This window comes from Heloderma suspectum, chromosome 6, assembly GCF_057233095.1.
Source record: "Heloderma suspectum isolate Gila_16-S chromosome 6, 16-S_ref, whole genome shotgun sequence".
Lineage (NCBI taxonomy): Eukaryota > Metazoa > Chordata > Lepidosauria > Squamata > Helodermatidae > Heloderma > Heloderma suspectum.
In genome coordinates this window covers 81,090,279-81,105,725 of record NC_139463.1, presented here as the reverse complement: position 1 = coordinate 81,105,725, position 15,447 = coordinate 81,090,279, and the positions used below count along the sequence as shown (strand labels likewise).

General features: G+C 46.2%; 1 protein-coding gene across 1 annotated transcript in view; it reads right to left on the bottom strand.

Annotated features, from left to right (window-relative positions):
- Nucleotides 1-1,803: 1,803 nt before the first annotated feature.
- The window catches only part of LOC146341437 (vomeronasal type-2 receptor 26-like), a 35,773-nt gene continuing 22,129 nt past the window's right edge, over nt 1,804-15,447 (bottom strand). The window contains exons 2-4 of the mRNA XM_084807446.1: nt 10,097-10,280; nt 5,687-5,978; nt 1,804-2,676 (exon numbers count right to left, since the gene is read on the bottom strand). Of these exons, the coding sequence (XP_084663572.1) occupies nt 1,804-2,676; nt 5,687-5,978; nt 10,097-10,280 (1,349 nt within the window). The remainder of the gene's footprint in view (nt 2,677-5,686; nt 5,979-10,096; nt 10,281-15,447) is intronic.

Sequence of the window (15,447 nt, the reverse complement as noted above, 5' to 3'; positions counted from 1 at the left end):
CCTCCTGTGTGGGTGTGCCATCGGAGTGAATCTGAGAGGATGAAATGGAGGCTTCAATGGCATCTAGATGTGCTGAAATGGAAAGCAACAGTGAACGTTGTGTCTGCTGTTGCGTCCGCTTGGGCTGGACTGCTATAGTTTACCGGGCCCGGCTGCAGGATGAGAGGCAATCCCAGAGGTACATTCAGCCGCTTCAAGGCGGGAAAGGATTGAAGCCAGGACTGGGCCTGCCTCATCCTCAGACTCAGAGTTGAGCCTTTGCTGTGGCCTTTTCATGGGGGGTCGTGGGGCTTTACCCTTCCCCTTCCTGCGCCCTTGTCCATTCTTGGGGGGCATAATGGAAGTAAAAGAATAGGTTGTAAAAAGAGACACCCACCAAAAAAAGTCACTGAGCAATGCTTATGGCTAAGGGAGACCAAGACCAGGGACCCCGATTCATAATGCAATGCTCTTGCTCTAACCACTACGCCATACTAGCACATGCGGTACAGCTGGGACCCAGCGCAAGTCAGGGCGGAGGTGGAGGCCTAAGAGGCCTGCAAGCATGGGGGGGGGCTGGCTGCAATGGCCCCCTTCCCACCCAAAACTCCAAACCTTCGGGCCTGCTGGCCCCAGGGGAAGATGGCCCAAGTTAGAGAGAGAGCTTGGGGGAAGGCAAGGGCAACTCAATGCAGCTGCAGCTGCCAGCAGGTTCGCCCACAGTGTCCGCAGGGGCCCAAGCACTTACAGCAGAGAGGAAGGGAGGCAAGGGCGTGCACTGAGGGAGCGGGTGCCGCCGCCCCGACAGCAACAAACCGCAGCCGCCACCCAGGAGATGGGCCCCAAGGCGAGGGGGGAGGCGTGCACCGCCACCGAATGGCGAAACTGCACCGACGACCAGAGGAGCTGGTGACCGAATCCCCACGATGCAAGGACCAACGGCAGCAGGAGGCAGGCCAGGAGGGGTGCCAAGGCAAGTGGAGCTGCCACCGCCGCTCAGCAGACAAGTGGGGGGGAACGTGCACTGCAAAAGGAAGTGCCGCCGCCCAGTAGAGCCACCACCGTCAAGTCCTCGCTATGTGAGGACTAACGGCGGCAGGAGACAGGCCGGTAGAGGTGCCAAAGCAAGGTCAGCTGCCGCCTCCGGCCAGCAGGCAGGAGGGGGGCGTGTGCTGCCGAAGCAAGCACCGCCACCTGAACGGCAAAGCCGCATTGCTGCTGCCCCCACCAAATCAACCGGGCAAGGCCAGGAGGGGGCGAGCACTGCTGAAGCAAGCGCCGCTGCCCAGGCAGAGGAGCACAGCTGCCGGAGAGGGGCGCATGCTCTGTCAGGGTGAGCGCCCGCACCCTCAGAGGTGCAGCGAGCGCCAGAGGCAGGAAGTGCGGGACAAGCAAGGGGTGCAGCGTCAATGCGAGTCAGCAGTTGTTGGTGCTCTCCAAAATTGATGGCTTTCTCTTGTCCCAGAGCCATGAGAGTGAGAGAGCTTCTGTTAGGAGGGGTGCTGAGCTTCAGAGGGCTCTGCCGGCCCCTCTCATGCCTGGTGGTGCCACTGGGGGATACCCAATGGCACAGAGCCACCCCTTCTCTCCCCACCCGCCCGCAATGCCCCCCCCTTCTGCCAGACAAGCTGGTGCTGGGGTTAGGACATATCTAGCCTTAGTCTTTCAGGTAGTATGAGACTTATTTTGTTTTTGGCTAGAATAGAGTGACACAACTACTGCCCTGGGAATATTTTCTTTAAGAGGTTCTGTTGGGGTAATTGATCATAACCATTGGCTATCTCTGTAATAAACAACAACAACAACAACAACAACGTGTACCATTCAAGGAATTACCTGCCATTGTTGCATGATCCGGAACTTCAGCCTGTCACCCTTCCCCAACTGTCTGTCTTTGGAATTAGAAGAATGTATTTTGTGGAAAGCCCGTGCCACAGCATGAACAGAATTGTAGGCACTATAGCTCTGGCCAGTCATGATCATTTCAAACACTGCCCCTGGCAGAGACTCCATTTTTTCCTCTCCTGTACATTTTATTTGACCACTGACATAGCTCAGATGAGGATTTTGATACCCAGGGTTGAATGCATACTTGCAGAAATCCTGCATGAAGATGTCACCATTGGCAGTTAGAGTATTCAGGGAGTGAAGGAAGTCCTGGAATCCTGGGACATCATTTGTGTGAATTGTGAATGACAAAGCACCATGGAAAGTAGTTAGAAACCAGAGTCCCTGAGAATCTATCGCACTAAAATCCCACTGCGCGGTCATAATCCAAACTTTCCCTATAAGAGCCATTTCTTTATATTGGTAGTTACAGTCCATCCATATTGTCAACACAAGTAGAGCCTGGGAATCTCCACACACAACAACCACATTGGCACTGCTTTGAGAGAATGTATTCTCCATCTTTCCCAATTCTGTCTGGATTTCTGTTGTTGTGGCAGTGAATGTCGCCAAAATCCTTTGAGTAAATGCAGTACAAATTCCATACTCAGGGAGCAACGCCAACAGATTCTGCACAAACCTTTCTCCACCATTATCATCAGGTGCAACCAGGCCTATCCACTTCCAAGTGAAATGAAGGAGTAACTGGATTATTCCATTGTATTGTAATGATTCATTTGGGACCATACGATAGAAGAAAGGGAACTGCGTTTTATCACTTAGCACAGGGTCAAATGAACCATGACTGAGCTGGAGAAACACATGAAATGTCTGAGGAATCACTTTCAGGTTCTTATCTGCAACCTTTTTAAGAAAGACTGCTTCACATCCTGAAAAACTTTACTATACTATACATTCTAAAAATATAAGAGAGTCTTAGGATTGTGGTGACTAATGTGTTCTGTCAATTTCAACATTACATATACAGCTCCTGTCGCATGGATTAGAATATCTGCTCAGGGTCATAAGGAATGAAGGTATAGTGAACGTGATGACATATTACTAAGAAGAATCCACCAAACATACAATAAGGCTATAATAAGCCTAGTGTATGTCTGAGCAAAATTTTCTCAGAGATGAATACATACCTACATACATACATTCATCACAACCCTAAAAAAAGAAAACAAAGACCACTTTTCAGAATCTTCTTCAAATATTCTCCACCATTTTGTTGCAGTGGCTGCAGATACCAGAATGCCTTGGAATAATGTTCTGTCCAGGCCATTATAAAGGATTAGGGATGGGCGGATTCCCTTCCTGTCGTTCCAGCCGGGAATCCACCCTTGGGGGGAGGTGATCCATTCCTCCCTCCCGAAATCCTGGCCAGCTGGCTTCTCTCAGCGGCATTTGCGAAGCCTATCGCGTGAAAAAGCAGAGACCCAAATGGCGTCCAGTACACCATTTGCAGCTGTAAAGGTCTTAGTTTAAGCTAAACGCAGCCATTTACTGAACATTTACTGTATCACTGGCACTCCGGAGCCAGCCGGCGGTGCCACGGGATCGCCGCAAGCAGGATCCAGCCTAAGAGAATTCTGGAGAGAGGTGAAGGTAAGTGCTCCATTCTGTCACGGACTCCGGGGGGCTGGATTCTTTAGAATCCGGACTCATTGTGGTCCGTGGCAGAATTCTCCGCCATCTCTATAATGGATATAAAATGATGGCAAGACTGCTAGGGATGTCAGAGAACTCCTCCACAGATCTCGGTGAGGCTGAATGCCAGTGCATTCGGCCCCCTGAAATCCATGGTGGAATGAAGCCCACCGCCCCCCCACCCCACGAAAGGAGTGCAAAACAGAGCACTTACCTGCTGCCATCCGCACTGACTTATGAATGGTGGCCACGTCTGCGGCCGCCATTCGCTTCCTCATTATAGCCATGATAGGCTACGTAAATAATTACGTAGCCTATCATGGCTAACGCAGTGATGCTATTTGTGTCCCTGTGGAGGCCGTGACAGGCTACATAAGTATTTACGGAGGCTATTACGGAAAAAAAAGAAAGGGAACGCAAATTTGCCATTTGAGTTTGCTGTTTTGTTTTTTGCCGTGATAGGCTACATAAATACTAATGTAGCCTATCACAGCAAAATACAGGGACACAAATGGTGGCGGCTACGGCAGCCGCCATTTGCGTCCCTGCAGGCTGCCCAGTGGCTGGATGTCCGGCTGCAGGCGGCCCCGGCCGGTGGCTCTGCGGAATCACTGTGGAGCAGAGCCGGCTGGAGAGAATTTCAGGGGGAGGGACGGAGCACCTCCTCCCCACCGCGAATATCACCCTTTGAAAAGGTAAGTGACTTTCGTACATCCCTGAAGACTGCCAACACAGTTGCTGTTGCAGCTTCCAAGGGAAGGGGGGAGGGGGGAAATAGCTGTGTTACTGCTATTGTTAATGGTAAATTAGAAACTGAGATACTGTTCAACAATTTACTCTTCTCTTGGAGAAATTCCATGAAATTCTTCTCCCACTTTCTCCACCTAGAAACAGTGTAGGCACTTTTAGAGAAGCCATTTGTGCTCTGCACAACAACATCTAATCCATTTGTGCTCTGCACAACAACATCTAATCCATCTTGGATATTATCTGTATCAGTTTCAATCTGGTTTCTGGACTATTATTTCAAAAAAAGCTGCTTTAGTCAGTCTAAAAGTTGGGGGGGGGGGAATCCTGCCACTTCTCCTAGACTTCTTGGTAGCTTTTGATACTACCTCCCTGATATAGAAATGGTATTGGGAGATATTTGTGTCTGACACCATGGGGAGCAGTTCTTGTAGAAATGACTATGCTACTAATAAAAGATGGAGGGAGAAGTACAGACCACCCTGCATCATTTTGGATGTGTTGATACATTTCCAGAATAGATTATTAAGAAGTCAGTTCTTGAGCATCTAGAGAATAATGCTTGGATTAAGAGGAGCCAGCATGGATTTATCAAGAAAGATAATGCTAGACAATTATCTTCTTTCTGCCTCTGCCTCTCACACTCTCGTATATGTGTGCTGTCTCGCACGCATGAGCACTATTTCACATGTGCACACATGTGCATGTGCACATGCACAATGTCGCACATACACATACGTGTGTGTGTGTGTGTGTGTGTGAGAGAGAGAGAGAGAGAGAGAGAGAGAGAGAGAGAGCGCGTTAGTACTCTGGAAGATCATGGGAATGCTATGAATAACATATAAATATTGTATTGTCTAAGTTGATTTCAGCAAAGCATTTTACCAATTCATGCCAGTCATGTCTCGTCTCTCCCCCTACCCCTCTCAATCTCCCCCTCTTCCATTAAGAGTGCTCCTAGTTGTGTAGAATTTGGATATATTATATCTTGATTCCAGCTAAGCATTTGGCAAAGTTTCTTTCATACGCTTAGTGACATAATGGTAAAATGGAGACTGGACACTTCTCAGGAGAATCTACTGCTTGCTGAGAAACTATCCATAGTGAATGCTAGTTAATCACTCGGCCTGGAGGGAGTTTTCAAGTGGAGTGCTGGAGGGCTTGGTCCTATTTTGGTCCTTGGTGTTGTTCAATATTTTTAGAAATGAATTAGGTGATGTGTAAAGGGGATAAGATCAAATTTGCGGATGGCACATAGATGCGAGGCATTGCAATCCAAAAACAATATCAAGACTCAAAGTATCTTGACTGGCTGGAACACTGAGCTAAAGTTAACAGGATGACATTCAGCAGACGTAAATTTAAAGTCTTGTGTTTCAGTACAGGAAAAAAAAATCAATAGCTTACAGACCATTCCTACCTGTGGTACCTTGTAGATGCCTAAAGTGTTTGCTATTTGGATAGATGTTTCAGAGCCAAGTCCCCCAACAATGGCCAATAGGTCCTCCTGTCTGTCACACTTGAAATTCTGCACACTTCTCCATTGTGTACTGAGTAACTGCAGAGTCAACAAATAGGTCAGGATTCCTGTACAGCTGTTTTCAGTTATGCGGAAACCCAGGGTGATGTTGGGTAAGAGAGTAGGGTTCTTGTTGATCTCATTAATGGCAAACACAAAGGCCAATGTATGCTGGTAGTTTTTAGGATGCACCCTGCAATGTCAATTGCAATGATAATTTCAAAAAATCATCTGAAATGTAAGTGCATTTCCATAAAGAGAAAGGCAGAATCTATTTTCTATTGTAACTAGACAGCCAGAAAAACAACAACAATGAGGAAACATACAGCTTTAATTTGAATGTAGACACATTTTAATGGCTAGAGAGTGAAGTCAAGTGGGCCTTAGGAAGCATTAGTAACAACAAAGCTAGCGGAGATGACAGTATTCCAGCCGAGCTATTTAAAATCCTAAAAGATGATGCTGTTAAAGTGCTGCATTGAATATGCCAACAAATCTGGAACACTCAACAGTGGCCACAAGACTGGAAAAGGTCAGTTTACATTCCAATTCCAAAGAAGGGCAATGCCAAAGAGTGTTCAAACTATCGCACAATTGCGCTCATTTCACATGCCAGCAAGGTGATGCTCAAAATCCTACAAGCTAGGCTTCAGCAGTATGCGAACCGAGAACTACCGGAAGTACAAGCTGGGTTTCGAAGAGGCAGAGGAACTAGAGATCAAATCGCCAACATTCGCTGCATCATGGAGAAAGCAAGAGAATTCCAGAAAAACGTCTATTTCTGCTTCATTGACTACGCTAAAGCCTTTGATTGTGTGGATCACAACAAACTGTGGCAAATTCTTAAAGTGATGGGAGTACCAGACCACCTTACCTGTCTCCTGAGAAACCTGTACGAGGGTCAAGAAGCAACAGTAAGAACCAGAGATGGAACAACCGATTGGTTCAAAATTGGGAAAGGAGTACGACAAGGCTGCATATTGTCACCCTGCTTATTTAACTTATATGCAGAGTACATCATGAGAAATGCCGGGTTGGATGAATCAGAGATCGGAATTAAGATTGCCGGGAGAATTATCAACAACCTCCGATATGCAGATGATACCACCCTAATGGCAGAAAGCGAAGAGGATCTCAAGAGCCTCTTGTTGAGGGTGAAAGAGGAGAGTGCAAAAGCTGGTTTGAAACTCAACATTAAAAAAACTAAGATCATGGCATCTGGCCCCATCACTTCCTGGCATATAGAAGGGGAAGAAATGGAAGCAGTGACAGATTTTACTTTCTTGGGCTCCAAGATCACCGCAGACGGTGACTGTAGCCATGAAATTAAAAGACGCTTGCTCCTGGGGAGGAAAGCTATGGCCAACCTAGACAGCATAGTAAGAAGCAGAGACATCACCTTGCCGACAAAGGTCCGTCTAATCAAAGCTATGGTTTTCCCAGTAGTAATGTATGGCTGTGAGAGCTGGACTATAAGGAAGGCTGAGCGCCGAAGAATTGATGCTTTCGAACTGTGGTGCTGGAGAAGACTCTTACGAGTCCCCTGGACTGCAAGGAGGTCAAATCAGTCCATCCTAAAGGAAATCAACCCTGAGTGCTCTTTGGAAGGACAGATACTGAAGCTGAAGCTCCAATATTTTGGCCACCTAATGCGAAGAGAAAACTCCCTGGAAAAGACCCTGATGCTGGGAAAGACTGAAGGCAAAAGGAGAAGGGGACGGCAGAGGATGAGATGGCTAGATAGCATCACGGATGCAATGAATATGAACTTGAGCACGCTCCGGGAGAGAGCGCAGGACAGGAAGGCCTGGCGTGCTATGGTCCATGGGGTCACGAAGAGTCGGACACGACTGAACGACTGAACAACAACAACAACTTCATAACCTGGTGATGGAATCCTCAAGTCGGTGCAATGAAAGGCTACTTTTTTTAAATGGTCCTACATATATCAATTTGATTTGTACCCCACTTTTCCACCAAGAAAATGGCACTCAAGGTGGTGAACAATCAAAGTAAAAATAAATCCTAAAAAAACCCACTTGGTTAAACTCAGAATAATAAAACAAATACACTAAAAGCAGAGTTAAAACCACAACAATAATAGAATACAAAAGCACCCAACCCCACAGTTCAGCTTACATGCTAAATGTCGGTTTGCCTAGAAATATGTTTGCATGCCAGTGCAAGAACAACAGAGAGGATACAAACCTACATTCCCTCTGCTGGGAGTTCCATAGCCTGAGAGTGGCCACAGAGAAGGTCTTTTCCCATGTCACCACCAAGTGTGTCTCTGAAGCTGGTGGTACCCAGAGAAGGCCCTCCCCCACAGATATGAGCACCAGGCCAGGGTCTGATGGTAGAAGGCAATCTTTCAAGTAGCTCAGCCCTGAGCTGCCCAGTTCCTAATCAGCACTTTGAAGTCTGCCTGGAAATAGGCTGCTGGCCAGTGCAGCTGTTGTAACAAGGGTGTCATGTGCTCCCTGTAAGTGCCCCACTGGACAATCTGGCTGCAGCATTCTGGACCTGTGGAATTTCCCCAACATTTTCAAAAGTGGCCCCATGAGGAGTGTGTTTGAGTTGTCCAAACAGGATGAAACTAAAGCACACATGTCTGTGGCTAGAGCAGACATCTCTAGGAACAGGCTCAGTTGTGCAAACACTCTGCTGGCCACCTTTGAAACCTGGGCATCCAGGTGCAGGGCCGAGTCCAGGGGTACACCCAAACTGTGAGCCTTCAGGTCTTCATGGGAAGTGTAACTCTGTCCAGCACACAATAGGAATTCACCAAAAGGGAAACCTGGATTCTGCTTGTGGTAACTGTTGGTACCAGAGCCTAGGAAATATGTGGTCTGGCAGCATATACACACACACACACATCAATGAGTAAATTCCAAAAGTCTTATTAAATAGTTAAGCCATGTTTCTTACCCCCTCCCAATTATATTCAGACGATGATAGTGAGACTGCACCATACCTTACCCTTTGACTCATCCTTAGAGAGAAAGAAATGACATAAATAATTTCATTTTGCATATGAAATGTGACATCCAGCATTCTCACATATAGCTGGAGCATATTCTCCATGTAATGAGTTAGAAGCAGGATTTGCCTTCAGTTGACAAAATGGTGCTCATGGACATTACCTCTGCTTGATTTTCACACACCCCTCCCTCCAATAAGCCATTCTGTATCTCTATAGCCTGCCATAGGGAGGGAATGGCAGGAAATCTTCTTTCACTTGCCCAGTTGCATGAACCTATATCTAGATCCCACCCAAGCCATAGCATAACAGCCTGCTAGGGGTCACCGGATCAAGTCATCCCCCTTCTCTTGCTGAGAATATGAGGGCAAAGACAGAAGGCATCTGGGGCTGAATATACAGTTAAAAGGGAGCCCTGCCTGTGCATGGCTTGAGCCAATAAGGAAAGGTGCTACAGGTGTAGGAGAGTGAAACCTCAGCAGCAACAGCTGGGCCTCATGAAGCTGCTGTTATAAAGCTCTGGGAAGGAGCAAGAACAGGAGGGACATGGGAAGAGCAAAATATGGGAAGCCAGGTTGGTGTGATGGCTGCTTGCAAGTGGGAAAATAGACACTCAGGGCCAAGGCAGATGCTTGAGGAGCACATCACATACAATCACCACCCAGGGCTTCCTTTGCTGGAGTACATGGAAATTCCCAGTTGTCAGGCACAGGAAGACCTCAGACATATCAAAGCCTGTCCTTAGCATCTCTCTCTGAGGCACCTGAAGGGTCCCACCCACTCCTTGGTCTGGAGAGCTACTTCCCTAGGAATGGGCAACTGCCATTGAAGAAGAACTGTGAAGGGTTGCCACCTGAAAGGCCAGTCTACCTAAAGGGACATAGTTACACTTGTAATTTAAACCAGGCAAGGTGGCAGGAAGGTGTAATGCCTTATTGTGCGTTGTAAATCTATATGCTTACCAGTTCACATTGGTGTAACTAGAGAAAACACTTATAACAAAAAGCTGACTGCACTTACTGATGGACTCCTATAATTTTGGAGGCTATGGAAGAGGGTGGGTTTAATGTACCCTTTCTGGGGATCCTTGTACACCTAGTAATGATGTGATATCTTATCAATAGTAAGCTGTTGGCAGACAAAATATCCTCTTGTTAGCAAGACCTAAAACAGAAGTATAGGGAGGTATTTTCTTGTTTAGTAAATTATTTATCATGTAGTTTTACACTATGTATTTATAGAGAGGTTCTATCTCTGTACACCAAAAAAAAGGGGAAGGCAAAATCACATTGGTTTTCATAAAACATAGAAGAAGAAAAAGAAATTCTTACCGGAACCTGGCAATGTTGAAATTATCAGGAAATTCCTGAAAGGATGCCAAGTCAAGGACAGCAGTATACATAGAAAAAACGCTTCCAATGATTTGTTCTCCCATCATATAATAGTCAGGGAAGACAATAAAGCTATTCCTTGAAGAACAGGTAGTGGTCACACTCCTACGAACTGTGCCAGATTCTATGAGTATCAACAGAAGAAGACTCATGTTCATTATGGGAGCAAGCCAGGTATTTTATCCAGCTACAACTAATGTCCAGTGTTTGACTGCCTGACAGATTTCAGCTTGACCTAAAGCATTGGTGTGATAAGTAAAGATGCTGTTGCTACACTTTGGTTTCCATGTCAAACTTTTCACATTGTACAATAGGACCCAAGGTTCATTCAACCTAACACTAACACATTTGCTGTGCAGTTGATTTCATGCAAGTCCTCCAGGTTTGCTGGCATGCCAGTCTGATTACTGGGCATGAAAATACTGGAATCAAAGTGCTAACACTTAAAAAACATGTACTGTACTCTATGTTCCTCCCCAGATAGTCAATCTAGCCATGCAATATCAGATAGCATTTCCTCCAGTCCTCCTCAGCCTGAATTACATAGGGCTTGTATGCAGAAGCAAGGGGTGAGCTGTTATTCTCATAAATCGATTTAAAACATGAGTCTGATTTTGCAAGTGACTCCTGCTAATCCCGAAGGCATTGGCAAAAGCAAGAATCAATCACAGTGGTTTCAGTAATTGCAGGATTGTTAATTACCACTCCATAGATTGCTGTAATATGTGCATGAACCAAGTTGAGAAGGGGGGGGTGTATTTTGGTGAGGGTAGATAACAGCTCTGGGGACAAATCCAGGAAAGGTTGGGGGTGCCACATTAATTCTTTGGCACAATGGGAATTGGGGTCAACTCCCCCACCTTCTGAATTTGTCCCTTCAGCCATTTTTTCCCCTCCTGCCAAATGCAGTACAATACAATGGTATCATTAGCTTCTGAAGCATCTAGTCTTACTAGTAGAACAGGGCTCCCTCTTGCTGTTGAGTTTAACCCAGCCATCCATCTACTGATATAAGCAGTGGAGGATGGTGGTTTTGTAGCAGCCATATCGGGGGTCAGACTAAGTAGCCTCATGCAGTCTCATGCTTCATGTTCTTGCTGAGCTCTTTCTCCCTTGAATATATTGTTGTAAGCTGACGAGACACAGGAATCTCTTATCTTGTCAACAAAGGCTAAGGTCAGCATAGAGTTGTATATCTTGTTCTCTGCTGTTCTCTTCTGTTCTCTGCTTATCATGGCTAGGCTACCCTATAACCCATTTCTTGTATTATAAACAAAGGTGCTAAGAGAAGAAATGTTGAGGACTGCAACCCCACACGGGAGGGAGAGGAGGAGCCGTTTCCTATGTGTCACAATATCTATAAAAACAATGTGCTGATGTAAATTGGGGCTTCTGGCTCTTTGGAAGTGATTCCAGCCTTAAGCCCGCGCGTTAAATAAAGAAACTCTTTTTCCTTCACTCCGTGGTCTCTCTGACTCTGAGTTCTGCAACATAAATGGTGCCGTGACTTGGATGTGGCAGGTGCTGAGACAGAGAGGTGGCAGTTGCCTGCTCTTAATCGCCGCACCGGGAGGGAGGGCTCAGCGCATTCCTCCCTTTCTTGGTGCCACGGACCTTTTTGTCGGGTGAATGTGAGAAAGCCTGCACCGGGACCGCCCAAACGGCAGGGAGCGGCAAGAGAACCTTGGGAAGCAGAGGAAGGAACTTGAGCCCTGCCCATACTGCAGCTGCAATTGAGTTGAAACCCACATTGGAAGCCTTCAGGAGAAAGGCAAGTATATGGAGTAAAAAGAGGGCCCTGCCTTCAGGAGAAAGGCCACTGGGCAGAAAAAAAGAGGGCCCCGCCTTATGAAGGTCAGTGTTAGTATACGTATACAAAAGGTGACCCACTCGATTGGGGGTCGAAGGGGGGACTTGATCACTCCCCCGAGCAGGCACTAATACTCAGCAAGGCGCTGAGGAAACTGCTTCGCTCTAGTGGAAAAGTGGGAAAGTGGGTGGCAGGGACATATGAATGAAGTGGTGAAACTGATGATTGTGTGAGTGGCTACTGCGGTTTCTGTTGCATACCGTTGACCGTCCGGGTGCCCAGGCCAGTAGCAAAGTGCGTGGTGTAAAAATTCCTCTTGTGTCGGTCAGTGAGACCCCTTACTCGCTGACCAATCCCCTTCCCTCTTTGTGTCCATCTTCATCTTAGGAGGGAGGCTATGGGAGGTGGGGGAAGCAAGACTTGCACCCGCTTGAGATGTATGTTAAAAAAAAAAGGAAAAAGATTTTTTAAAAAAGATTCAGAATAGAGAGAGGAAACAGCAAAAGAAAAAGCTCAAGGTCGAGCTGAGAAAAAAAAAGAACAAGATCTGAGGCTGTTAATTAGAGAAATGTTGCAAGACAGCCCGGCTTTTAACGAAGCATGGGAGTGTGAGGCCGAAGAGGTAGCTGTTGGCCTAGTGCGCCAAGGGGGGGGGGGCAGGAGAATTGCCCACAACATTCTGAGTTGTGCAACATCATCACCTCGCCTAATTGGGATGAAATCCCTAAGAAATGGAAACTGAAAATGAAGACCCAGAAGATGAAGGCGCAAAATATAATAAAGGTGAAGAATCCGCCCCCAGGGCACAGGCTAGACCCCTCTTCGAGTGGAAAGTGTGCCATAAGATGGTCCCAAGGCAGAATGAAGCGGAAAGACCACAATGAAGATCTCTGTCAAGGTAGCCATGTTTAGCTTTAAACTGTCCTAGAATTTCATAGAGCCTGTAGTCCATCAGCTATATGATTTCTGAAGAGCGTAACCGTTAAGCTTTTGCTGTGGGATTCCCTGCAATGAAGAAATCTCACTAATTTGAGTGTCCAGTGTTAGACTGCCTGAGTGTGTGTGCTGAAGAGACCGAGAAACCAGACAGCATGTTCCTGGCCAAGCCAAAATCACGCTACTACCATGCTCCTGGAAGCTGCAATAAACTGTGTAAGCTGGGAGACCCAACCTGATTGAGAAGAAAAGAAGATATTAGAGTAACTGTCTTAAAAAAACAGTGAAATCTGTGTAGCTGTTTGGCTGACGCTGTCAGTGATGTTACAACTTTAAATTAAGACTGTTTTCCTGTTTGAGACCCCAGCGAAGAAAGCAGACCTGAGTTATTTGTTGCCCATGCCAAAGCAAAGATTTGGCTGCCCTGTACCTCATCATGTCCTGTTTTGAGCTTGGGATTTACAAATACAAACAAACTGAGAAGCTTACCTTTGAAGTCCTGCAAATCACCCCACTGCCTCCCCGAAGAAGATTAATGGCTGCCTGAAAAATGCAAGTATAAGGCGATGCCCATCACCCCCCAGCATCCTGAGTTTCGGCACTTTGCTTTCATGTACCAAGTTGAAGGGGAAGATAAAAAGAGAGGGGTGTGAGTGTGTGTGTGATATTGTAAATCCCTGGCTAGCTTGTCTAGTGATAGATAGCCCCGAGAGCTTCCCCCCACCCCCAATTCCTGGATCTGCTCCATCATGCCTTACCATGCAAGAAGTGTTTTCCATTCATTGTGTTAAATTGCAGAAAACGTTTGTTGTGCATATTTTATGATTTCTTAGATATCATAAAATATATGTGATATTTGCAGATTAGTGTTAGTTGCAACTCCAAATAATACTGAGTGTGGTTCCCAATGGTTGACAAGAGAAAAGACAAAGACAAGTAGAGAAAGACAGAGAGATTAAGAAAGTGGCAGACAGATAGAGAAGGGGAAAACAAAAGAAAAAGAGAGAAGGCAAGATGCAAAGAGAAAGAACATTTATAAAGAAGAAGCATGGCCATAGTTGCCCCCAGGGTGAATTAGAAGCAGCTGATTGTGCCTGGAGCTTATTACCTGGGATAAAGTAGCCACAATAATGTAATAGTTCTTTAAGATGAAAAAAATGTAACTAGAAGGAGAAGAAGAGCCTATCCCAAATGTGCGTCATTGGGACTAGTGTAGGGCAGAAAAGTTTAAGTAAGTGAGTTTAACTTGAAAAAAAAGACAAATGAAGAGACAAGGCTGGTGCATAGAGAAGAAAGTTTTATGTAAAAAGTTTGAAACATGATCTGCAATACAGGCAGATGAGCAAGAAAAAGAAAGCAAAAGAAAGAGAGAGAGATTTCTCTTCCCATACTAATAAATAAAAGTGTTATCAAGCACTTTGCTTGGGAAGCAAAGTTTGTTTACAGAAAGCTGTGCCTGAGAACCAACACTTCTAGCCTATGCTGAAAATGCTTGCTAGTGTTCTGCTGCCTCATAGGTAACATGTATGGTATAAAACCCATTTAGCCCAATGGCTTGTGGTTCAGAAAAGCTGTCTGATCCAACCATTAGGTACGCCTGTGTGCTGTAAGTTACCCAATAAAGTCTCCTTGTAAGTAAACCCCCCCGCTGGAATCCCAAAACACAAGCGGGGCTAGAGCGCCTCACCCAGTATCAAACCCTGCTGTTAGAAGCCATGAAGGCAGGTATGAAGAAGTCAGTTAATATGACCAAAGTGTCTAAAGTGCTGCAAGGTGCCACTGAGGCCCCAGGGCGTACTTGGAGCATCTTTTAGATGCCTATCGCCAGTATATGCCCCTCGACCCAGAGGCCAAAGAAGACGTGGACGAAAAAATATAAAAAGACCCAGCAGAGGCAGAGGATTCTTAAGAAAGAACCAGTGTGCCCAGTGTGGACAAGATGGACATTGGTGGCATGAATGCCCAAATAAAATGAATCAAATACACAAAGGAGAAAACCAAAGGAGCCAGAACGGGCGAGAGAGAAGACAGCTTGAGAGGGGCCGTGACATTGACTGTGAGGGGCCGTGACATTGACTTCATGATTGACACTGGAGCGGCATCAAGAGCAAGCAAACGTTAGCCTTAAACAAGAAGTCCAAACACTGGGCAAAGTTCTTCAAGCCCAGCATCATTTTGTCTTAGAAAATAAGCCCCCAATTCCCATCACAGAAGTTCATCCTTTCCAACCAAGAGTTGAAGTATGGGTTAAAGAGAGAAAAAATGACCCTTTAACTCCCAAGTGGAGAGGACTGAAAACTGTTATACTTTCCACCCCCGCAGCTGTAAAAGTAGCTGGAGTTAAACCCTGGATACATTCAAGAGAGCGAGAGGGGGGGGAGTGGACTGTAGCTGAAAATCCTTTAAAAATCATTCTGAAAAAGCAGTAAGAAAACTCAGGCTAGACCTTACTGTGGGCACACTGGTAGACTGTCCACCATGCGTACGGTCAGGCCTGCAACTGGGGAAAATTGAAGAAGGGGACTAGACCCTACTGCAGCTTGCC